The sequence below is a fragment of the Triplophysa dalaica genome, chromosome 11, assembly GCF_015846415.1.
Source record: "Triplophysa dalaica isolate WHDGS20190420 chromosome 11, ASM1584641v1, whole genome shotgun sequence".
Taxonomy (NCBI): domain Eukaryota; kingdom Metazoa; phylum Chordata; class Actinopteri; order Cypriniformes; family Nemacheilidae; genus Triplophysa; species Triplophysa dalaica.
The window spans coordinates 23,753,493-23,780,078 of NC_079552.1; the positions used below are offsets into that span (position 1 = coordinate 23,753,493).

The following is a 26,586-nucleotide window of genomic DNA, read 5'->3' on the forward strand; positions in this document are numbered from 1 at the left end:
TGCGTCTGCCCTGCACACATGCGTCACAAGCTTTTATGGATCTCCATAAATTGATGAATTTTCTAGCGCAAGTGAGGAACAGGAACTACAGTCTTCATCTATCAACCATGTGTTTCTGGCAATACAGTGAGAAAGAGAAAGTTTGGCCTCATTATAAATCAAAGTGCATTGCCTTTTAAACAGATTTAATGACGGACAGCATCAGCAGCAGAATCCATTCAGAAGTGTAGGAGACCATCTCTACTACCAATGAACAAGAAATCTCCCGATATTTACAGCAAAGTGACATTCATTCTCTACACATTTCCATCATATTGTCAGACCCAGTACTTGTTGTTGTTATGAACACATGAATTGCAGCGGGTTTGTCATAATAAGAGCATTTATTATCAAATCTGCAGTCATGAGGTTGTGTATAAGCAGGGCTTTATGAGTCTGTGATGTGATCATGAGATGCTCCTATAGAGATGCTGTGTCTGTCGCTGAGAGTCTTCACTACAGTCGCTGCTGGGGACTGAAGAACCTTACGGGACAATCTCATTCTACCGTCTGTCGGGTCTCGACCAAAATACTTCACCTGCACACACAACGGCACAACATTAGCAATAAACATTCAGTTTCCCCGTGAGCTGCTGCTTCAGGACTGATGAGAAGACATCTACTGACACTGCATTAGTGACCAATAGTGAAAAACTACTTTCCAACACAAACCAGCCTACAGCAAGCCCTGTGTTGACATAATCTAGTCAAGTCCTTTTCATTTGAATCACTGTATTTCAAAGCATCCTCACACAAACATTTACAACAAACAGATCCTTTTTATTTGTGGGTTTTGTGATTTCACTGCAAATATCATAGTTAAACTGTGGCTACTCTAGTAAAAACATGCCTAATTTCCTTCAGGGTGTAAAGATGTTATCAGCAGGTCACTAGTCAAAACAGCCACGTTCTCTTAACTAAAGGGTCAAATAAAACCCTTACATTTCCTTGTGTAGTTTAAGGTGTTTGACCATCACTAGTTTTCTTTGATCAATGACTGATGGCAGTGCTCGGCGCATCACACACTCTTGGCTCTTTCTAAACTATCCGATGAACCCACAGATGATCATGTCACACTATAACGTGTGCCAATTTTGCTTTGATGTTCTTTGTTTTCTAGAGAGCTTTCTGCTGTGCACTAGTGCAGACGTTTTCAATAGTTTGGCCAGGAAACGACAAACATACAAATTTCTGTTTTATATCAAGAATCGGATTCTTAGCCTTATGGATTGGATTTTGGAATTGATTGCCCCAACCTGACTCAATGGTATGTTAACATCATGTGATTGACCAGTGACAGGCTGTAGTGTCTCTAAAAGTTGTGCAGTATTTTGTGTGTGTGTGTTTTATACCTGGATCTGCTGTCCGACCTCAAGTCCAAGAGCGCTGGGATGTTTAATCTGGAGAAACATGTGGAAGGTTCTTCATATACAAACACATAGAAAGCCCTTTGGTTTCTTTTAGACTGCTCAGATTGTTTACTCACTCTTTTGTGGTCCAGCTGTGAGTTGTGTAAGAGTACAGCGCTCATGTTAGGATACAGCTTCACCATCACACCAATGTCTCTTAAAAACATCACAATGGTGCGTTACATCACAACCTTACACACACAATACTGTACATTAGTGGGTTCATTTTATCGTAAACGTGTATTGTGTAAAAGGTCAGAATGAAAGTTGATGCACTTTTTTAGAACATGTTCCTATTGTGCACAATCCACCTCTGAGATTACACCAACTCTGTTGGTGTAATTGGGATCAGAACAAAGATCAAATCATGGACATGTTATTTGGATCTGTAGATTTTGTACTCTTTCAGACGATTTTTAACAGCACCCCGTACTGTATAACAGTGAAAGATTGTCTAATGATATTCTAAGGAACGTTGGCAATAAAACTACACTGAACTCCATTGACTTCCATTGTATGAACACAAAACCACTGGGACATTTCTGAATAAATATTCATTTATTTCCACTGTTTACTAGGGCTGGGTAAAAAATATTGATTCTTCGGATTTAATCGATCTTCAATTTAAAGAAACAAAATTGAATCTGGCAATTCCCGTAAAAAGTCATTAAAAAGAATTGTGTGGGCTCTGCTATTATCGTGAATGTGCATTTCCTTAATTATCTAAATAGGGGGGCTTCAAATACCAGCATTTATATTTATTTATGATATTTGCAATGAAATACTGATAACTAATCGATATTGAATTGAAACCATGTAAATAAGAATCCTATCGAATCGCCAAAATGGTCTCCAAACCCATTTCTACCGTTTACTCTCTTATTATCTGGAGGAAAAATTAAATCCGAAAAGTTTGTCATGATGCTGATTTGTCCGCAATGAAGTTTATTGCGATGCTGCCGTTTACTTGGATTGAATCCAGGCATAAAAGCATCCTTGCCAACGTTTGGATACCAAAATCCAGGAGACCTATGAGCGACCCTTTTCATCTGTTGACGACCACGATCCGTTGAAAGGTTAGCATCTAACTGAATCCACTTTTTATTGGGGAATGCTGTGAAATTGGATCCATTTTAAATGAACTGAACCGACTTTTGGGGAAAAATAAACTATATGTGTTTTCTTCTCTGCTTCAAACGTTTGCAAAAGACGAGATCTCAGATTCTGACCCCCTTTTAATATTGAGCACAGTTCAGAATAGGGTTGGGCGATGTCTACCAAATTGGCATCGTACAAACCCTACAGTGAAACATTGGGACATCGGGGGGGCGGGGACAGTGTAGACTGAGTGTGTGTGATCGGTCAACTTGCACTGATGTTGCCTGCTGCCATTGGTGAAGCACACAGTTCAGGTCGTCATTGACAAGGTAACACGCACACAACGTGAGCACCTTAATACGATTCACTGTTTGCATTCACTTTCTATATCCGTCTCCGTCTCGCGCACACACGCGTCGTGCAGTTTCCAACTCATACTCTACTGCGGATAAGCATGAATGGACGAGCTCGGCACATGCGCAGAATATCATACTGGTCTTGGCTGTCAGCATTTGTCATGGGAATGTTCTGAATGCGAACGGGATATGCGGATGACCTCAGACCCACCTGATGACGGAAATGCAGGGGAATCACGATGCCGATGTTGTGCCGAGAAATGCACCCCTGCCAGATGATGCACCCCCCTCCCCACAATGGTTAGGATTAGGTGTGGGGAGGGGTTTGAATTAGCCAATAAAACAGCATGTTTATGAAGGGGGTGCATAATCTGGCAGGAGTGCATTTGTCGGCACAACACCGGCCCAACATCATGATGGCTGTCAGCCATCGGCAATGGATGATGTCATCGTCTATCGGCCCAACCCTAGTTCAGAAACCTCAATTTAGTTAGAACTAAATGCATTCTTGTAGTGATGATTGTCGTTTGATACTATTAAATGCCATTGTTGATTTTTGTGTTTTGAAATGTGATGGTTGTTCCAACTCCTATCCAGTTTTCTACATTTATTAAAGCTAGTTCTATTGTTTACAGCCAACCACCATCTGAAGAGTGTCTGCCCAAAGGGCTGCTGGGGATTTTGAAATACCAAGCATTACAACCCTTTTGAAAACAGGGTTGCACCTGCTTTCTTCTTGTACGTACCAGAAGTATTCTAGCACATTGGCGACCATTCTAGCACCAAAGAGCGCTCAGCCTAACTCAAGAACATGGAAGACCTTCGAAATCCCGTCATACAGCGATAATCAGTTTCTCTTCTGCTCTCAGAAATGTCATTGTGATCAGTGTGATTGCACGTCATACATCAAGATGTTCTTTTTAATGGGATAATTCAGCCAAAAACTCAAATTTTCTGTTTGTTTACTCACCCTCAGGCCATCTGAGATGTAGGTGACATTTTTTCTTGAGTAGAACCATAAAGAAGATTGTTTGGTAGATCCGCAGCCCTCTCTGCTTCATACAATGGGAGTCTATGGGGTCCGCCTTTCTAAGAGTGCCTAGAAAAAATCATTCAAAAAAGCGGCTCCTAGCAACATGTAGACGTTTTTGTGAAGTGACGATATTTTCATAAATTTGAACCTCATTTTACTAATATTAGCCATACGAAACGTCAAGATGTTGCCAGGAGCCGCTTTTTGGAATAATGTGCTTTAGGAACTCTTAGACAGGCGGACCCCGTAGACTCCCACTATATGAAGCAGAGAGGGCTGCGGATTTACCAAACAATCTTCTTTATGATTCTAATCAAGAAAAAATCTCACCTACATCTCAGATGGCCTGAGGGTGAGTAAATAAACAGCAAATTGGAGTTTTGGGGTGAACTTTCCCTTTAAGCTCAATAAAACTTTGATAGTGACGTTCAGCGTGGAGAAAGGAGTGTTTTGTGTATGGTACCTGATCTCTGTTATGGTGGCTGTGTATACGGCCCCAAACTCCAACTGTTCTTCCTGCTACATGTCAGAAAAACACATGAATTACATGAGAACACACATTAAACACCCAGCTGATATGTTGCTGAATATTACATCATCTTTGCAGATTTCTCTCATGAACTCCTGGGCTTCATTCATGGCGCTGGGAGTGGGTGCAAACAAAGAGAACGTCTCCTCGTCCACTTGACTTATTGTCACGCCTGTGGAACATCACATAAGAATCATTGATTTCTCATTCACAGTAAACAATAAAGAAACACGTCCTTCACTCTGGTACACCACATCACCTGTCTGGGCCTGTAATTTGCGGAGATTATAACCACCTGGACCTATAAAGCGAGCTCTTCTTGACAAAGGTACTGTAATATTCTCTGTGGAGATGAATTGAGATGGAGATTAGAGAAACAGAACACCAGTGAAAACAATTCTCTCAGCAGAAATCACATCACAATACACACCAATCACAGGCCCGTTCTCCTTTCTGGAGCTCCTGGCTTTAACTATTGTCTTATTCATGATCCCCAAAATCTCTTTTTTAGCCACTGAAAACAAAACAGCATGTGACGTAATAATGTCTAAAGTTAATTTACAATATAGAGTGAAAGAATGACATGGCAGCATATGAGACGCACCTGTGGCCTGCTGTATCGACTCCATGACGATCTTTAATGGAAGTCCTGGGATTTTTACATCAGCCTATTAAATGAACACACACATCAAGAGTCAAATACACCATGCGCGCACACACACACACACACACACATCAAGAGTCAAATACACCACGCGTGCACACACACACACATCAAGAGTCAAATACACCACGCGCACACACACACATCAGGAGTCATACACATTATACGAGCACACATACACCGTGTGCACACATACACGAGCATCAAGAGTAAAATACACCACACACCACACATCACACACACATACACACAGACACTTCAGGAGTCATACACATTAAACACACACACACACACACACATACATACATACAAGCACACACACAAACACATGAAGAGTCAAACACATTTATCACGCACACACACATTAGGAGTTCAGTCATGAAATATGCAGCATGTACTCTAACCTGAAGAGCTGTGATGCCTTTACTTGTTCCTGCCATTTTAAAATCCATGTCTCCGTTATAATCTTCTATTCCCTTGATTAATAACAACATGACATCAATCAGAGATCATCTGAAAATGAGCTGCTCAGACAAGAGATGCTTTCATATATACCAGAATATCAGTCAGTAATCTGTAGTCTGTGATTTCTGATGAGTTCTCTGGACTGGATTTGGATATCAGGCCGATGGCAACTCCTGCAACCGCAGAGGAGATTGGAACGCCTGAAAGAAAAACACATCGCTTCAAACACTTAAGACACGTCAACTCTTTCAAGATTCAGTGAGCGAACTGAACTGTCGCCTATACACAACCAAGAGTAAATACATCTGTCGTCATGTGTCCAGTTGATTTAAAGAATATAACTGTGTGATGTTTGAGCTCTGACAGCTTTAGTCATGATGAACACAATCTGTCAATACCTGAATCCATGAGCGCTAAACTCCCACCACACACTGAAGCCATCGAGGACGATCCTGTCAAACACACAAAACAACAGAACATCAATGAGAAGAACTCCTACACAACACATCGCATGAGAGCGTTTACGCTGGGAAATCTGCTACCGTTGGACTCCAGCACCTCAGATGTGACACGGATGGTGAAGGGAAAGTCTGTGGGAATGACGGGTCTCAAGGCTTTCTCTGCCAGCGCTCCTACAATCAAACACACATGAGACAGCTGTCACTCACTTCTTCTTTAGTTCATGTGTAATGAGCAATAACAACATCTGTGTTCACAGCAAAGGGAAATTTATTTTACTAAGACACAGTTCACCCAAAAAAGAAATCTTCTGTCATCATTTACTTGCCCTCTTGTCATTTCAGAAATGAGTGTTTGTGTAAGAGGCCAACCGGACCAGTCTTGACCTGGCCATAGATCTGTAACAACTGATGTTTGCTCACTTTCACACGCTAGCAGACCTCCGTTACACTTCTGAATTCTGATCGAACTATCAATCCACCATTGTTGCTGTTTATTGCTTAGAGGTAAATCTAAGGTTATGGTAAGGCAGGGCATTTTCGAAGCGGATTTAGTCAGTGTGACCTATCAGAGTGTACGGAAAGGAGTGGTTTGGAACTCGAAACATCTATAAATGAGCACTGGAAAGACATGAGACCCAGGCAAGATACTCACCGTGTCCGAGCTGTCGTCTGTTCATTCCACCAATTTTTCCGATCTCATTGGTTGCATATGGAGGAAACTGAGAAATGTACCGAATCAAGGTCAGTTCATCAATGTTGGCTTAAAAAACCTTTAAAAGAGCTGGTCACTCACTTCATAATGCAGCATGAAATTCTTGTCCTTGATCCCACTGGAGGAGAGAAAACATCAAACTCATGATGATCCCTTTAATATGTGCTCATATATCGACGTCACACAAGTGTCTGAAGCAACTTACCTGAGTGCTGTTGTTATCAGGTCTGCTTTCACACTTGACTCCATAGAATCGAACGTTACTGTACACAGCACCTGTCCAAACACACAGGGTTACACACACTCATCCGCTGCAGGAACAGGACTGGACACAGCCCGTGACTTACCTGCGTTTGACCCCTCTGAAAAAGAGCCGAGCCGTGTAACGGTTTGAAGACGTCCACCTCACAGGAGATGTTCCGCAATGCAGTCAGATCCCGGCCGTCACAGCTGTTAGGATCACACGCGTGTCCTCAGGTCAGTATGACACACAGTATATAGAGAGAAATCTGCGTACCAGTGGTGAAGTGTACCGTCTGTATTCATTCAGCACCACATTCCTGAAGATGTCTTTAGAGACGCTGCTAAAGGCCTCCAACACGTCAAACGCCTCACAGTGTGGAAACTTCTCTAAAGAGATCACAGACACATGTGAGATTCAGTCACATCAGACGTCTACAGTAGGTGCGCGTCACATACACACACCTCTGACGTGTTCCTCTGTCTCCAAACGGACTTTATTAATGGCTTCATCTCGGGATATCTGTGAAACACAAGCAGTTCTCACATCACATGAGACAGAAAGGCAAACAGCAGCTCTTGAGTAACACTCACCTTATCATGTGTGAAGTCTGTGAAGACGGTGTAGATCCGATCAGACGCCAATCTGAGGGATCAAGATGTCAAGAGTGCATTTCAGCTTCTGTGAGTTTTTAAGAAGAAGCTGAGGTCTTCTGTTCACCTTGTTCAGTTCTCGTTTATGCTTGCGCGAGACTCCAGAGGTCAATATCACATCTCTTACTCCAAAGTCTATCAAAAGCAAATGGAACTTGCATGGCTTCATCCGCCCCACACATACGGTTGTTAAAAGAGATGGCGTACTACATTCATTCAGGATTGGTTGAATAAATGGTGAAATGCAGCGCTCGTCAATGTCACTTTTTAACCAGCTGTCTGATCACAGTGGATGAGGGGCGCAGCAAATACCACACTCACAAACCGCCGCATCCTACCTGTACAGCTGTTCCAGGTCTAAATGGTCTATGACTTAATGACTAAATGGTCTTTGAGTATATTCTTCAGACTCTCACAACAATGTGTTTAAATTAAACAAAATTTTTCCTGTAAAAATAATGTTTCCTGCTTTGAAAGAACTTGAATGTAATTCTACATCTTAAGTATAGGCAGATGTATTAGTCCCGCCTCCACTCTATCAGACTCCATCACACTCTATCAGACTCAATTACTATAGATCACAATCGATCACACTCAATCACACTCGATCAGACTAGATCACACGCTGCTAAACCTGAAAGTGAGAGCGGACAGCAGTGCAGCGTTTGTTTTAGCACCAAATGTGTGCATCATCTTTACATATTTATGCCTCAAACTGCTAATCCACAGGGGTCAAATGAGTGGATGTGATTGGTTACAGTTTTATGACATCATTTACATGAGCAGTTTCATACTGCATTTTGGGTTAACTTCAGTTTTATGAAGAAAATACTCAGCAATGGATTAAAATGATACATTTGCACATGGTTTGTCTTCAAGCAGATTAAAAACACAACATTGAAAACTTGATTTTCACCACGGGGGGCTTTAATATAATTGTTGTTTATATTCTCTGACCAACTGTAATTCTTTAATATTTAAAGCCCTATTTGCATGAGATTAGTATTACCTGGGGACCGCTAGTCATTTGTAATAATTGCAGAGATTGTCTGTGAACTTAATCTTGTGCCAATCGGCAATGTCTGTAATTTGTAAAGTAAAAATTACACCTACCATATTTTGACAAACACAGAAATCTGGGAAATAAGTCAGTAAATTTGAGCAAAATCACAGGCTTCATTTATCCCGTGCAATTTCGCCACATGAAATACAGAAGTGGGGAGGTCATTTATAAATCACACAAGATCCCCAGATAAAACTAATCCTGTGCAAATAGAGTTTAAGATGCTTAAGTATTTGACTTTTGTTGATGATAAAAATAGATACATTGAGAGGACATTCTGTTATTACAACATAAATAAAAAATACAAATAAAAAAACTAAATCTATTATAATTCAAACGTGTTGGTTATGATGATTTGATTGATTAATTCACTAGTATAGTAGTAAGGTTTATGCGGTTCATATTCCTGTACTTTAGGGAGTCTTGGTGAGTTAATTTGGTGTATTTTCATGTTTTTAAGTTATAGACAACATTTTTCATTTATACTTCTCTTACATCTAGCATTTATCATAGGTTGAGTTCTTTTAATTTAGTCAAAAGCATGTTTTTATTGACTGATAGTTTTCGTTAAAAGCATATTAAACTACCAGTATATCACAAGCTGAAATGTCAAGCTTCGCCTGTGGTGACACGTTTCTGTTTGCAGATGTTTGACATGAAGAGTCTTACTGTCGTGTGTACTCCAGCACATCAGCTGATGCGGTGAAGAGTTTGGCTGGTGTGCGTTTGATCACTTTCATTTCTTTTGCCATGTGTTGGATGGTCTGAATGATCTGCTGCGTGTGTTTGACCCCTAATTTCACCGCGTGACAGAAATCCTGCTGAAGGACGTTCTCCGCCGCCGCCTCCAGCATCACTGGACAAACATGATAACATCAGAGCATTAGAGGAGACGCACATATGACTCGTGTAAACGCCATCCACTTCCACTTACCCACGTGACTGGAGGCGGCTCCCACCACCACAAGATTCAGAGAGCTGCCGTTCATCTCCGAGCGCGTCGGGTTAACGATAAACTCTCCACCTGAGAGACCGACACGCACCGCACCTGAAACACACGGACCGTTTCACCTGACATCACTCAGAATTGTGCTGAATAACAAACCTGTATGAACACACGCTGGGGACTCACCGATTGGTCCATTCCAGGGAATATCAGACAGAGCCAGAGCTGCAGATGCTGAGGGACAATGAACAACCGTCAGAGATGAATGCAACAAGTGTGCTCTATAAAACACATGCTGTGTTGTCTGTACCTCCATTAATGGCCAGAACATCAGGATCATTCACTCCGTCAGCAGCTAATATATTACACAGCACCTTCATCACAAACACACACACAACACAAAGACTGAGTCCTGTTGCTCAATAATACACAACAGTAACAGTGTCATTTGACTTTCACACCTGTGTCTCATAGAAGTATCCGGCAGGAAACAGCGGCCTGATGGAGCGATCTACATACACACACACACACACACACACACAGCGTGAATACTGCAGAAAATTCGTAACAGAATGGTGTTTCAAATGCAATCTAGTTGATTTTACTTCATTGTTGTATTACACATAATGAGAACTCAGACGAGAAGCATTATCGAATGGTGATGTGTGGTTTGATCTGTTGTTGTGAGACCACTGACCGATGAGTCTGCTGGTGAGGATCTCAGTGTCTGTGGTGCCCAGCTCTCGTCTCAGGTAGTTGGTGGGGATTCGACCTGCGGCAGCACCTTTCTGTCTGTAATCTACCTGATGACGTCACAAAGGTCAAAAACGCTTAGACAATGTCTGTTTTATTAACGGTAGTATTAATTAAGTAGTGTTATCTATTGGGGTCACCTACCACAAGAGGCATGAAGTGAGAGAGAGATGGTTTGGTCTTACTGACAGCTGTCACCATCACAGATGTTTCACCCAGCTACACATCACAGACAAATTCAGTTAACAACACAACAACAGCACAAGACAAAACGGAAACATAATAAAAGCAGTTAGGAAGAATTCACCTTAACCACAGAACATCCATCAGCAAACCTGGCCAGCTTCCCTGTGGATATCTCCAGCCTCCTGCACACAGCACAGTTTGAGAAACAGTGTGAACGAACAGGGTAAGAAACTGAGTGACAGAAGGGGAAACAGAGTGGAAAAACAGTCTGAGAAACAGAGCAAGAATGTAAATAACAGTGTAGTAAATGGAGCAAGAATGTAACTAACAGTGTAAGAAACAGAGGAAGAATGTAAGTAACAGTGTAAGAAACAGAGGAAGAATGTGTGTAACAGTTTAAGAAACAAAGCAAGAATGTAAGTAACAGTGTAAGAAACAGAGCAAGAAAGTAAGTAACAGTGTAAGAAACAGAGCAAGAATGTAAGTAACAGTGTAAGAAACAGAGCAAGAATGTAAGTAACAGTGTAAGAAACAGAGCAAGAAAGTAAGTAACAGTTTAAGAAACAGTGCAAGAATGTAAGTAACAGTGTAAGAAACAGAGCAAGAAAGTAAGTAACAGTATAAGAAACAGCGCAAGAATGTAAGTAACAGTTTAAGAAACAGAGCAAGTAAGTGAGAAACACAGCAAGAAAGTAAAGAAACAGTGTAAGAAACAGAGCAAGAATGTAAGTAACAGTTTAAGAAACAGAGCAAGAAAGTGAGAAACACAGCAAGAAAGTAAAGAAACAGTGATAGAAACAGAGCAAGAATGTAAGTAACAGTGTAAGAAACAGAGCAAGAATGTAAAGAAACAGTGTAAGAAACAGAGCAAGAAAGTAAGTAACAGTTTAAGAAACAGCGCAAGAATGTAAGTAACAGTGTAAGAAACAGAGCAAGAAAGTAAGTAACAGTTTAAGAAACAGCGCAAGAATGTAAGTAACAGTGTAAGAAACAGAGCAAGAAAGTAAGTAACAGTTTAAGAAACAGCGCAAGAATGTAAGTAACAGTGTAAGAAACAGAGCAAGAATGTAAGTAACAGTGTAAGAAACAGAGCAAGAAAGTAAGTAACAGTTTAAGAAACAGTGCAAGAATGTAAGAAACAGTGTAAGAAACAGAGCAAGAATGTAAGTAACAGTGTAAGAAACAGAGCAAGAATGTAAGTAACAGTGTAAGAAACAGAGCAAGAATGTAAGTAACAGTGTAAGAAACAGAGCAAGAATGCATGTAACAGTGTAAGAAACAGAGCAAGAATGTAAGTAACAGTGTAAGAAACAGAGCAAGAAAGTAAGTAACAGTGTAAGAAACAGAGCAAGAAAGTAAGTAACAGTTTAAGAAACGGAGCAAGAATGTAAGTAACGGTGTGAGAAACAGAGCAAGAATGTAAGTAACAGTTTAAGAAACAGAGCAAGAATGTAAGTAACGGTGTGAGAAACAGAGCAAGAATGTAAGTAACAGTTTAAGAAACAGCGCAAGAATGTAAGTAACAGTTTAAGAAACAGAGCAAGAATGTAAGTAACAGTTTAAGAAACAGCGCAAGAATGTAAGTAACGGTGTGAGAAACAGAGCAAGAAAGTAAGTAACAGTGTGAGAAACAGAGCAAGAATGTAAGTAACAGTTTAAGAAACAGAGCAAGAATGTAAGTAACGGTGTGAGAAACAGAGCAAGAATGTAAGTAACAGTTTAAGAAACAGCGCAAGAATGTAAGTAACGGTGTGAGAAACAGAGCAAGAATGTAAGTAACAGTTTAAGAAACAGAGCAAGAAAGTAAGTAACAGTTTAAGAAACAGAGGAAGAAAGTAAGTAACAGTTTAAGAAACAGAGCAAGAATGTAAGTAACAGTGTACGAAACAGAGCAAGAATGTAAGTAACAGTGTAAGAAACAGAGCAAGAATGTAAGTAACAGTGTAAGAAACAGAGCAAGAATGTAAGTAACAGTTTAAGAAACAGAGCAAGTAAGTGAGAAACACAGCAAGAAAGTAAAGAAACAGTGTAAGAAACAGAGCAAGAATGTAAGTAACAGTTTAAGAAACAGAGCAAGAAAGTGAGAAACACAGCAAGAAAGTAAAAAAGCAGTGATAGAAACAGAGCAAGAATGTAAGTAACAGTGTAAGAAACAGAGCAAGAATGTAAAGAAACAGTGTAAGAAACAGAGCAAGAAAGTAAGTAACAGTTTAAGAAACAGAGCAAGAAAGTAAGTAACAGTGTAAGAAACAGAGCAAGAATGTAAAGAAACAGTGTAAGAAACAGAGCAAGAAAGTAAGTAACAGTTTAAGAAACAGAGCAAGAAAGTTAGTAACAGTGTAAGAAACAGAGCAAGATTGTAAGTAACAGTGTAAGAAACAGAGCAAGAATGTAAGTAACAGTGTAAGAAACAGAGCAAGAAAGTAAGTAACAGTTTAAGAAACAGAGCAAGAATGTAAGTAACAGTGTAAGAAACAGAGCAAGAATGTAAGTAACAGTGTAAGAAACAGAGCAAGAAAGTAAGTAACAGTGTAAGAAACAGAGCAAGAATGTAAGTAACAGTTTAAGAAACAGAGCAAGAAAGTGAGAAGAAACAGAGCAAGAATGTAAGTAACAGTGTAAGAAACAGAGCAAGAATGTACGTAACAGTGTAAGAAACAGCGCAAGAATGTAAGTAACAGTGTAAGAATGTAAGTAACAGTGTAAGAAACAGAGCAAGAATGTAAGTAACAGTGTAAGAAACAGAGCAAGAATGTAAGTAACAGTGTAAGAAACAGAGCAAGAAAGTGAGAAGAAACAGAGCAAGAATGTAAGTAACAGTGTAAGAAACAGAGCAAGAATGTAAGTAACAGTGTAAGAAACAGCGCAAGAATGTAAGTAACAGTGTAAGAATGTAAGTAACAGTGTAAGAAACAGAGCAAGAAAGTAAGTAACAGTGTAAGAAACAGAGCAAGAATGTAAGTAACAGTTTAAGAAACAGAGCAAGAAAGTGAGAAGAAACAGAGCAAGAATGTAAGTAACAGTGTAAGAAACAGAGCAAGAATGTAAGTAACAGTGTAAGAAACAGCGCAAGAATGTAAGTAACAGTGTAAGAATGTAAGTAACAGTGTAAGAAACAGAGCAAGAATGTAAGTAACAGTGTAAGAAACAGAGCAAGAATGTAAGTAACAGTGTAAGAAACAGAGCAAGAAAGTGAGAAGCAGAGCAAGAAAGTAAAGAAACAGTGTAAGAAACAGAGCAAGAATGTAAGTAACAGTTTAAGAAACAGAGCAAGAAAGTAAGCAACAGTGTAAGAAACAGAGCAAGAATGTAAGTAACAGTGTAAGAAACAGAGCAAGAATGTAAGTAACAGTGTAAGAAACAGAGCAAGAATGTAAGTAACAGTTTAAGAAACAGAGCAAGAAAGTAAGCAACAGTGTAAGAAACAGAGCAAGAATGTAAGTAACAGTGTAACAGTGTGAGAAACAGAGCAAGAATGTAAGTAACAGTGTAAGAAACAGAGCAAGAATGTAAGTAACAGTGTAAGAAACAGAGCAAGAATGTAAGTAACAGTGTAAGAAACAGCGCAAGAATGTAAGTAACAGTGTAAGAAACAGAGCAAGAAAGTAAGTAACAGTTTAAGAAACAGCACAAGAATGTAAGTAACAGTGTAAGAAACAGAGCAAGAAAGTAAGTAACAGTTTAAGAAACAGCGCAAGAATGTAAGTAACAGTGTAAGAAACAGAGCAAGAATGTAAGTAACAGTGTAAGAAACAGAGCAAGAAAGTAAGTAACAGTTTAAGAAACAGTGCAAGAATGTAAGAAACAGTGTAAGAAACAGAGCAAGAATGTAAGTAACAGTGTAAGAAACAGAGCAAGAATGTAAGTAACAGTTTAAGAAACAGAGCAAGAATGTAAGTAACAGTGTGAGAAACAGAGCAAGAATGTAAGTAACAGTGTAAGAAACAGAGCAAGAATGTAAGTAACAGTGTAAGAAACAGAGCAAGAATGTAAGTAACAGTGTAAGAAACAGCGCAAGAATGTAAGTAACAGTGTGAGAAACAGAGCAAGAATGTAAGTAACAGTGTAAGAAACAGAGCAAGAATGTAAGTAACAGTGTAAGAAACAGAGCAAGAATGTAAGTAACAGTTTAAGAAACAGTGCAAGAATGTAAGTAACAGTGTAAGCAACAGAGCAAGAAAGTGAGAAACAGTGATAAACGGAGTGGGGAAACCGTCTTTTTAAACAATGTCATCTGACTGCAAGAAGATGAAGTACACGTGATAGCATAGTTTCATTTCAAATATCAATACTTGTGTTTTCAGTTGGCAATACACCTGACAGCGACATTACTAGGAGCAACGTTATTGTTGTTGTTATAATTGTATAAACTCTCGAGATCATCTCACCGGTCGCCCAGTGTGACCGCAGCACTTTTCTGATGAAACCTCCTGTAACTGAAGCGAACCCATCCGAGCCCGAATCTCATCTTGACAAGCAAACACACCACGCACACAAATCTCCGAACTGACACATGTGTGTGAGCTCAGCTACAGTACCGAACATCACAAGAAAACAGCGCGGCGCCTACATTCACAATAAAAGTCCCCAAAGACATGGCATGATGTCTGTCAAAGTGGACATAAATACTGCATGAATTTATTATTATTATTATGCAAAATACACAAACAACTTCAATAACAATAAGGTCAAGAAAGGAATTAAAAACAATGATAAACGTGCGCGTAAAGAGAAAATAAAAAACAATGTTTAATGATTTCCAATGTCTGCCAAATGCGTAAATGTAATGAGAAAATGGGAAACCTAAAGGCTCCATACTTACAAGAATGGAATTCCTCATTAGCTTTAAAAACTCCGTGGGTTTACTATCAGTAATCATGATAGACATCATCCATGCTGTGTTTTATCCATCGTTTACCTAATCTAATTTAAATAAGTAAAATACATCGTCCCACACAATATGCCGGAGGAAATCAATGCATTAGATTCCTCTATTAGCCTGATCCTTTTTCATTGAAGTAATTTTCTATTTAAACAGCACAGTTTTCCATTTCTAATAAAACCACTATATGAACCTCAGCATAAGATGAAATAGATATTTAAATAATATAATTGACTTCAACACAATATAGCCAGGATTTAAAGCAGATTTTTATTGACAGAAGAATAAACATTTAATTATCTTCAGGCTAACAATATTCTTGTCTCACCAGAGAAGTATAGCGCAGCTCCGTTTTTAGATATAACCCCGTTGATTTAGATGTGTCAAATCACTCTAAAATCACGAAAATAAAAATTTACTCTCAAATCTGTACGTTGTTAAATTAAAAATAAAAATAACTAAACCGCTAAACTAATGTGTTGTTTGAGGTAAAACGAAATGCAAGTTGATTTAACCGTTAACGGGAGAGCGCGGCAGAGCGCATGCACAGACAACCGCACTAAAGAAATAAACATAGATTTATGATTGTATTTTTATTTAGCTTAAATATTATTTTCAGCTGTTAAAGTGTACATTTATTAAGTGATCTGGTCAGTATTACATGTGTTAATGTGATCTTTATTTTTGTATTGCACGTGTCACTGAAGTTTGCCAGTTTTGTCGATTTTTGAGGTGTACCATTTTGAGGAAATGGTTATTTTCTGGTTAAAAATAACCAAAAAATAACCATCAGGCAATGTTGTTTTCTGGTTATTTCCTGGTTTGAAAAACAAAAAATAACCAATAAATAGCCATCAGGGAACGTTATTTTCTGGTTATGTACTGGTTATTAAAAAAAACATCCTGTAACGTTTTTTTCTGGTTGAAAAAAACTGAAAAGAACGTTATAATCAAAAGGGAGCCAAAAACTAACGACAGGACCGTTCTGTGTTTGATGGGACATCGGTTGTATACTCGTTATTATGATGCATCATGGGATGGAATGAGTGCACTCAATAATGTTTACTATGAATTCTGACCCCATTAAAATGGATGTTACAGGATGTCCCATCAAATTGTGCTAAATGACTAAATGTGAATAGTGCAATATATAATTATATAGGGGGCTATTTTGCACACAGCCCTTGGGTCCGAGAAAAGCGGTCCCTAGAATTGCCGTCCAGAAAAGAAATGCAGCCTTCGTTCTTGCAGGCAGCGTGAAGTCGAACAAGCCTGCCGTCACCATGGTAACTGATGTTTTGTGCGCGTGTCCTGAAGCGGCTGCCGTAGCCCGTGCACGGAAACCCCGGGGCATCTCACTAACCAACGATCAGGTGCAAGAAACGCAAGATGGCGGCGATCGTCAGATAGACAAACACTCACATAAATACTGTGATGATTAAACCCGATGAAACTTAAACACATTTAAATGAGACAATAGAAGTGTAACGTCAGTGAGCGCGCGCGTGCGGGGATTCTCTCTTTTGTTATATAGTGTGTTCATATGCTTTTATTCTCTCGATCAGTTGATGTACTGCAGTCAGTAACGTTAAGGCTTTCCTGAGGTGAACTGCGCCGGTTTTCTTAAGATTTACGTTAAGGTCAACCAAAAAGTGTTTGTGTGGATGAATATTCGGGTGAAGATTTTAAAGAGAGTAAAGAGATATTTTGATAAGACAGATTAAAGGTCAACGTTGATAAACAATTCAGCGAACGTGTTTTGTTTTCTGAGGTCTGGAGGCCGGTGCGGATGAGATCGGGTTAAGTTAGAGGTCTGAAGATCGCGGTGATTTCAGAGGTAAACTCATTTTGGGATGTTAGTAAACCGAGGCTGAGGATTGGGTTGTTTAATTAGTGAGGTAAAGATGACTGAGAGACTGTGATGCTTTTTCCGGCTGATGAATATGAGCGCTAAGACCGTTTAAGTTGTGTCGGTGTTGTTAGTTGATTGTGGTGAAGATGAGCGAGACTCGTCGTCGTGTGAAGGTTTATACTCTGAATGAGGACAGACAGTGGGAGGACAGAGGGACTGGACATGTGGACACACTGAAGGACACAACACTTACCGTCACTGCTGAAACCGACGGTAATGTAAACCTCCTTTCTGTTTATATCACGTGTGTTATAGCTCTGGATTAGTGCTTCATAACGGAGGAATGTTCTTCCCAACACGTTTAATTATGAGACGATCACTCAGCATCACAAAAGCAGACAACTGTAAACTGAAGATGAACCAATCTCTAAACCAAATAACTTAAGTGATCTTTTTTTCACGGTAAAGATTTATTGCAGGTATTTGATCTGTCCTGAAATGTCAAACGTCACAGAGCGCCGATCATTGAGTTGCTTTTCATGGACGCACATTTCATAGTTCACGATCGCTGTTAAATGTTTTGTTGTTTTTTGGTCTTCTGTAGGATCAGTCTTACTGGAGTCTAAAATCAAGCCCAACACCGCCTATCAGAAACAACAGGTGAGCACCATCTTGTGCCTCCATTCCACATGCTCTGTGTGTGTGTACACAAGCCATTAAGAGTGTGTTGTGATGTTGACCTTCTCAGGACACACTCATCGTTTGGTCTGAAGCGGAAAACTACGACCTGGCTCTGAGTTTTCAAGAGAAAGCTGGCTGTGATGAAATCTGGGAGAAGATCTGTCAGGTTCGTCTGCTTTACATGTTCTGTAGTGTGATAACAGTCGATTCACAGAGTGATACTGCACTCACGTTTGATCAGACATTAAATCTTTTGTTTGTAAAGCAACGACTGATAAAACGCTGTCACTTCAAAAGTATTATTACACCGCTCTCTGTAAAAGGCCATGCTGACTGGTCAGTCATAATCTTCAAAAGTCTCTTATTCCAACCTCTCATCCGGCTAGTGCAGGTCACCTTGAGCCAGGGCTCCGGACTAACTTTCTTCACTAGGAACACTGTTGCCTCTGAATTAAAATTTTAGTAGTGCAGGGGATTTAAGATATGGCCCTAAGACTCTATCATGAGATTTTCCGGTATTTGTTAGATAACAATCGACTAACTTGAGAGTCGAATAATCCATTGTTTTGTAACTGTGTCGTTGACTAGTCTAAAACTAAGAATGCCCCAGAAGGTGGTCCAAAAACTTTGCGTAGGGTCTATTTAATACATTTTAAAGACTAAACCATGTAGGTCATTAATCGAACTGTTCATATACAATATTGAATTTAGTTAATACAGGCACATGTGTTCCACTTTCCTTACTCCTTAATGATCATTAATATTTCTGCATTTGCTGATGCGGCAACCCTGACGTGATGTTTTAGAAGCTGCAAGAAGTGACGCGATGAGCATTTGTTTGCTTTGGCTGGTCTATGTCTGGGCTTTAAATATGTAGCCTATACAAAATCCATTCTTTTTTCTCCTTTAAGTCATTTTTTTCGGACTCTAAAAGTTCAATTAAATTTTATGAATCAAATCAAATTACATTTTGATAAAAGTGTGTATCACACTGAAATCATAAAACTTAAAATATTTAACAACAATTAATTAAAAGCTTAAAAACTCATTATTTGTTTATTTAAATGATGTTGAATGAGAAAAGCATTGCTTTTTTTAATTGTTGCAATTTAAGTAGCCTACAAGTAAAAATTAGGGTAGCCTATCAACAAACACGAACCTACATTTATATCATGTTTTATTATTTGGAAAGCAATGTGTTTAAACAAAAAAGCGAATAGAAAGCAATGGACAAAAAGTACAGAACAGTCTTCAGAACGCATTTGATGTCGCGCAGATGAAAACCCCCTCATAAAGCATATTTCCCATATTGGCTCATTTATAGAACATATACAGTAGAGGTGCACCGATTGACCGGTCAGTAACCGGAATCGGCCAGTTTTCGCATGGTCGGCTGTGACCGGCCGGTCAGTCTCACGTCTTGCCGATCGTATGTTGCCAGCGACGCGGGCAATAACTTCAAATACGCAAGTAAACGTCCGTTCAAGAAGGCTGTCTTTCACGGCTCATTTACACTCGTGACTGCGTGGTTCAGCTTCGTTGCTCCGTCTACTTTGGGTATGTACTACATGCTAACTGTGATGCTAAACTCTGACACATGCTAAACTCATGTTGAAGACGTTCACTATGTGTAAAACAAATGTAAATTCAACCAGATTAATTGTCTTACGTTAAAACTATGGTCATGTCACTGAGGTAAAATGACATTCAACACGACTTGAAAAAAATCCAAACTAGAAAAAATGAATAAATCAACCAATATTTGTGATATTATCTGATTGAGTTCTTTACTAACACAAAAAAAGGACAAATACATATTTAAAGTAGAATTCACTCATGAGATTTTTAACTTTTTATTGAAGTGGCAGCTAAAATCAACCCACTTCTTTTAGTACTACAGACCCAAGATAAAGACAAGTTATTTAACGTTTCAGAAAAAAATAAATAAAGCAATGATAGTTTCATAAACAAGAGACAAGAATAAAGTTGAAGTATTTTATTGTTATCTTGGACTTTTGTGAGAGTACAAAAATGAAAAAGGTCTATTAAGTGATTTAGTTTAGTTCTATTTTATTATTTTTACTTATTTTTTCAGTCACAGATTTATTCAATTTAAGAGTTATTTGGGCAAGAGAAGATTCTTTAATTTAATGCAGGTTGTAGAACTGTATTTAGGGAAATTGTAATGTTCAATAATGAAAAAATGTGTATTGAAGAAAGTTAATGTTTTTTTATATACTGTCAATAATAATTAAAACCTGCAGAATCGGCAAGTTTCACTTATAATAAAATCGGAATCGGCAAAGAAGTGCATCCCTAATATACAGGCTAAACACTTGAGTCCGCATGTGATTATGATGTTAAGATTATGTTACATGTTCTTGTTGAGGAAATTCAACCATTGTGCTCCGTTTTAGAAATCTGTGCAAACTCCAAGGACACACAGATAACAGTGCTAAGCGATCACGTTTATTCAAATGCTTTTTTGTGATGAACATTATTTTTATTATCTCAGTTTTATTGTGTGTTCTCAAGATCCATTCACCGCATTTACAGCTTAGTCTGCCATCAAATAATTTCAATCCGTCTTTCAAACATTTTAAATATTAAAATAGAGAAATTTTTTCGATTTATATAACTCTATGCAGCTTTAGATCATTATCTACTTTTTCGTTTTATGCCTGCATTCCACCCTTCCGTCAGCGTTTTCTGTATTGCGGCAATAACAGTATTTTTACCAGAAAGACTCGGGAGGCAAGATGATTGGCAATGAACATTCATGTTCATACTTCATTGTTACACGTGTTGTCTATCTTCATACTGTATACATATGATATAACCAGAAGATAAATATAAATAAATAATACATCTCATTATCAGAACTTAATTTCGATTACATTTTCATAACTTTCCTACATTTCAACAATGGTTAGCCTTTAATAACTTAATTAAATCAGTCTAAGAACAATGAAGTATAAGATATAGAATTAAAATAGGAGATTGTTATCGTGAAATAAAACCATTCATTCCGTGAAACAGATTTTTGGTCAGTCCGGCCACCCCTAGTAGGAGCTTACCATTTAAATCAATAGTCTATTAGTCTCGCACATCCCTAATTCACCGCGGTTTTTTGGCTACAAGTGTGATTGTAGTTGCATTAATCTAGAGCCCCAGAAACACAAACATTGATCAAAAGTAATACGTACCCCAAATCAAACGGTCTCCTAAAATTTACCTACAATATTTTTTTATAAATTAAAAAGCTAACCGCATCGTCTTTTTTGGTCCTTGGGCCAACCAGAATCGCGTTCTAAACATCATATTTGCGCCTGTGATGAAAGAGACGACTGCTGTCCTCTTAAAAGCTCACGCACTGTACTGGAACACATACGTGTTTTGTTTTAGGGCTACAACTAACGATTATTTTAATAATCAATTAATCTGTAAATAATTTTTTCGATTAATCGATGAATAACAACGGATAACAACATAAACCAAGAAAAGCATTCATTTCCAACCCTTTATTCAAAAACAGAACTAAAATCTTTAGAAACTGCACAAACATGTTGCTCCTTGAACATCCCTTAGCTGTTATAATAATAATAAAATAAAAATGGACTAACACAAAAAACATACACATGTATGCTTTACATCTGCCAAATATATAGACTTTTTTTTTAAATAAAGTGCCACCTGAGCTGCCAGAACAATAAATAATTTATAAAAAATAAAGAACAATACAAATCAGAAAATTTGACAGGATTTGTTTGAATGTCAGAACTTGTTCTCTACACTACACTGCAGACCCACACACTCGCAGATGCACACACTCGCAGACGCACACACTTTTGCAGACGCACACACTCACAAACTCTCACACTGACACACACACACACACTCTCTCTCAAATTCACTTGAAGCTTATTCATTAAATTATTACCATCATTAAAGTAAGTGCAAGCTTCATCTATACACCAAATTTTAACAAAGCTTAAGATGACCGATTGCGATAAAAGAACTTTAAAATTAAAATTAAAAAGTACAACACACACAAATATATTTGTCAATAATAACCTATATGGGACAAAGCACAGAATATACACTGCAAAAATTGCTTTTCTAACTTAGTAGTTTTGTCCTGTTGTCAGTCCAAATATCAAAAAAATCTTAAATCAAGAAACATGTACTAGACACATGAAAATGCATAAGAAATGATGTCTTGTTTTCTGAAAAAACACCTCAAAATTAAGTGATTGTTTGCTTAAAACAAGCAAAATTATCTGCCAATGGGGTAAGAAAAATAATCTTGATGAGATATAATTTCAAACAGAAGTTTTAAGCATCAATTACTTTTCTCAAGCCATTTTTCTTGTCTAGTAATCTTGATTTTTTTTAGATACTTGGACTGGAAACGAGAAATAAATTAGTAAGTAAGAAAAGCTTTTTTTGCAGTGTAGCTACACATGACAACAGATTGATAAATGAATGGTCCAAAAAAGGCGAGTCAATAAAAACGTGTCTTTAGTCTTGCAATGCAAAGTAACTATACCACCCCTGCTTTACTACTGTTATTAACCAGCTAACGCTAACTTGTGATGCTTGTCAAGCTGGATAACGAGTAAACATCTGCACCACGGACATTACGTTCCTCAATTCAAAACGGAACAAAAGTAGGATTCCGTAATGACTTAACCTGCTGTTGAACTCCTCATCAAAGAGTCCAACATGTTTGCGTTTCAGGTGCTGGATCATTGCCGTGGTGCTCACATGCCATGCCATGTCGCTTTAGCATATTTTGCAGTTAACACACTTTTTCTGTTTATTTAGTGTGAAATGCTCCCACACCTTGGATGACTTGGGTCGCGCGGATTTCTCTGCCTCCGCCATGTATCTTTCCTCGTTTTTTTTTATTTTTGCTCCGCCCCGTCTATGAGGCGCCGAACTCTGCTAGCATCCGTGTGCGAGAGAGACCGAGTGTGTTCACTCCGCTCCGCGCTCAAAGAACGTTTTTTGAACGTTCAGAAACGTCTCCGTGTCGCGCGACACAACGAATCGATTATGAAATTCGTTGCCAACTCTTTTAGTAATCCATTTTTATCGATTTTTATCGATTTAATCGATTCGTTGTTGCAGCCCTATTTTGTTTCCAAACGTTTGTTCACAAAACTGAATACCTTTACAAGGATTCTTGTTTATATGGGGAATTTGGATGTCATTTCGTGTTTAAATGTCCATTTCATGGTAAGAAGGCACGAAAGAGAACTCTGATTAGTATTTTGTGCTCAGACTCTCTGTGCACGCGCATCTCAAACAACCTGTGAAACCTGAAGGCTTTTAGTGAATATTCTTCATGAAAGCTGCATTCATACACAGTTGGCTTCTATCAATAGAGACTCACAAAATAAATAGGATTTAAAGTGATGTGTAAAATTAAACATGCTTTGCAGTCTTGTTAGAGAGCTATAAACAATGGTAAAGTGCTTGAAGTTTAAACACATGTTTCCTGCATTAGCTTCACGTTCATATACGGGCAATATATGCGTTATGGACATGACATTTTGCGTTATGGACTTGACATAAAAATGCTCAGACAATGAATTTGGTACGATTATATTGAACCATCTGTTTATATTTTACCGAACCCTTGTTGATAGAGTCTAAACATCAAAAAATGTCACAAAAAAAATATAAAGGGAAATAAACATGCGTTACAAAATGTGACAAAAAAGGAAGTGGTTTTTGGGAGACTTTGTAGGATTTCTGTAAAATAAAATCCACAATCCTGAAGCAATAATACCCAATGCATGGAGAAGAGATGGCTCTTTATAGAACATCAAATAGTTACTTTACATTAATTTTCATGTGTTCATTTATGAGGAGTATTAAGCGTAATGGATGTGACAATCCTAAAAATGGTCTTACCTGACTATGAAAAATCATGAACTAAAAATGAAACAAATGCTTTAGAAATTTGAGAAGAGATCACACATCTCTTGAACCACCAAATGTTAATATCTGTGCTGTTAGCAGAGTAAAAACTAATGGTAAAAACTTTGTGGTAAGGTTGACAACACTTTTTGGGGAAATTCTTGTATTCTGCAGTATATTTGACGTGCAAGATTACGCGATTGCTCTGTCAGTCATTCCGCTTCATCATAGCATTAAATGAGCCTCTTTTTACACCAGCAAAATGATATATTGATCAGTTTGCTAGTCACACCGGTGCGACCATTAGGAAAAAACTGATCGCATTGGAATTTAAAATGTCGCAAAATGCCACCATTTGTTCACAGTCTAGAGCCCTGATATACACATCATTTTATTCTTAAACTTTACATACTGATGATTGGATAGGATCGCATCATGCTGTCAATCACTCTCTCCTCAATGGTGTAAACTTTCTCTTCTCACAGAAACATGCACTGTAAGCGTGATTATCTGTCTGTAACTTCGATTACAGAAAGAGAACAGAAAACGCATATAAAAGAATCAAATGATATAATCAACGTTGTCATACGCTCATAAATGTATTTAAAATAACCTAATACAAACTGACATTTTGTACTGAAAGGAAACATGCAGTAGTGCGCGGGACGATCCCCTCATGCATGCAGTCTGAAACAAGCAAGACATCATATTAAACTATTTGCTCAATGCGCATACGCATACGCACATAACACCTAATGAATGCTTAAATAAAGCCAAAGTAAATGTTGTGGCGTTTTAATCTATTATGATTATCAACAAATATTTAACTTAGTAAATAAAACAAAAGTGAAACTAAACCTTAACTGGGATTAGGGCTGCATGATTTGAAGAAAAAATGTGCGATTTTTCTGACCAAAATTGCAATTTGCGATTTAAAATGCGATTGACTACTATTTAAAAAAAGAGCTAGGTTTGTTGTGTTGGTTTTAACAGCATGCATCAAAGACAAACAAAGCATAATCACAAACTATTGTACAATATGCCATTGTTTATTTAAAACCACATAAACACTGTGGCCATTTTTTTAAATAAAGCTGTCATGCAAAAATTTCATGAAAAATTAAGAGAATAACAACAGTATCTTAAATAGTTAAATCAACGCAGAAGCAATGTTTTCTCCCGTATGCTCAATGGGAAAGTACGACGTTTTTAAACAACAACTCTTTAATTCAAAACCCTCACATACAGTTGAAAGAAAAAGTATGTGAACCCTTTGGGCTTACTTGGATTTTTTCATAAATTGGTCATAAAATGTGTTATGATCTTCATCTAAGTCACAAAAATAGAGAAACACAGTCTGCTTAAACTAATACCGCACAAACATTATACGTTTTCATGTTTTTATACACAACATGTAAACATTCATAGTGCAGGGTGGAAAAAGTATGTGAAACCCTAGTCTAATGACTTCTCCAAGAGCTAATTGGAGCAAGGAGTCAGCCAACCTGGGGTCCAATCAATGTGATGAGATTGGATGTGTTGATTAAAGCTGGCCTGTCCAATAAAAAACACACACCAGTTTTGAGTTTGCTGTTCTGAAGAAGCGTTGTCTGATGTGAACCATGCCTCGCACAAAAGAGCTCTCAGAAGACCTACGATGAAGAATTGTTGACTTACATAAAGCTGGAAAGGGCTACAAAAGTATATCTAAAAGCCTTGATGTCCATGTGTCCACGGTAAGATAGATTGTCTACAAATAGAGAAAGTTCAGCACTGTTGCTACACTCCCTAGGCGTGGTCGTCCTGTAAAGATGACTGCAAGAGCACAGCGCAGAATGCTCAATGAGGTGAAGAAGAATCTTAGAGTGTCAGCTAAACACTTACAGAAATCTCTGGCACATGCTAACATTTTTGTTGACAAATCTACAATAAGGAAAACATTAAAAAAAAAATGGACTTCATGGGAGGACACCACGGAGGAAGCCACTGCTGTCCAAAAAAAACATTGCAGCACGTTTGAAGTTTGCAAAAGAGCACCTGGATGTTCCACAGCACTACTGGCAAAACATTCTGTGGACAGATGAAACCAAAATTGAGTTGTTTGGAAAGAACACACAACGCTATGTGTGGAGAACAAAAGGCACAGCACACCAACATCAAAACCTCATCCCAACTGTGAAATATGGTGGAGGGGGCATCATGGTTTGGGGCTGCTTTGCTGCCTCAGGCCCTGGACGGATTACTGTCATCGATGGAAAAATGAATACCAAAGTTTATCAAGACATTTTGCAGGAAAACTTCAGACCATCTGTCCGCCAACTGAAGCTTAACAGAGGATGGACGATGCAACAGGACAACGACCCAAAGCATAGAAGTAAATCAACAACAGAATGGCTTCAACAGAAGAAAATACGCCTTCTGGAGTGGCCCAGTCAGAGTCCTGACCTCAACCCGATTGAGATGCTGTGGCATGACCTCAAGAGAGCGATTCACACCAGACATCCCAAGAATATTGCTGAACTGAAACACTTTTGTAAAGAGGAATGGTCCAAAATTTCTCCTGACCGTTTTGCAGGTCTGATCTGCAACTATAGGAAACGTTTGGTTGAGGTTATTGCTGCCAAAGGAGGGTCAA

At 38.4% G+C, this 26,586-nt stretch overlaps 2 protein-coding genes across 4 annotated transcripts in view; one reads left to right on the plus strand and one right to left on the minus strand.

Moving 5' to 3' along the window:
* Positions 1–364: 364 nt before the first annotated feature.
* On the minus strand, positions 365–16,018 carry LOC130432200 (polyribonucleotide nucleotidyltransferase 1, mitochondrial). 2 transcript variants are annotated; one of them, XM_056761483.1, is made up of 28 exons: positions 15,819–16,018; positions 10,730–10,790; positions 10,563–10,641; positions 10,367–10,468; positions 10,131–10,180; positions 9,980–10,043; positions 9,856–9,903; positions 9,658–9,771; positions 9,393–9,579; positions 7,601–7,652; positions 7,472–7,529; positions 7,300–7,396; positions 7,114–7,216; positions 6,972–7,042; positions 6,848–6,884; positions 6,707–6,773; positions 6,136–6,225; positions 5,992–6,045; positions 5,684–5,793; positions 5,533–5,604; positions 5,069–5,132; positions 4,895–4,978; positions 4,724–4,807; positions 4,530–4,636; positions 4,399–4,454; positions 1,526–1,604; positions 1,392–1,439; positions 365–577 (listed from the first exon to the last, which is right to left on the minus strand). In XM_056761483.1, exons 3-28 carry the CDS (start codon positions 10,621–10,623, stop codon positions 428–430), a joined length of 2,109 nt encoding a protein of 702 aa, XP_056617461.1. In that variant the 5' UTR covers positions 10,624–10,641; positions 10,730–10,790; positions 15,819–16,018; the 3' UTR covers positions 365–427. The 2 variants fall into 2 exon arrangements, with proteins under 2 accessions (XP_056617461.1, XP_056617460.1); XM_056761482.1 differs by lacking the exon at positions 15,819–16,018 and adding an exon at positions 14,997–15,131.
* A 797-nt stretch (positions 16,019–16,815) lies between these two features.
* Positions 16,816–26,586, plus strand: part of ppp4r3b (protein phosphatase 4, regulatory subunit 3B) — a 32,423-nt gene continuing 22,652 nt past the window's right edge. Inside the window, exons 1-3 of one of the 2 annotated variants that reach the window (XM_056761480.1) lie at positions 16,816–17,615; positions 17,947–18,002; positions 18,091–18,189. In XM_056761480.1, the coding sequence (XP_056617458.1) occupies positions 17,489–17,615; positions 17,947–18,002; positions 18,091–18,189 (282 nt within the window). In that variant the 5' untranslated portion in view covers positions 16,816–17,488. The remainder of the gene's footprint in view (positions 17,616–17,946; positions 18,003–18,090; positions 18,190–26,586) is intronic. The other variant, XM_056761481.1, reaches the window with a different exon arrangement.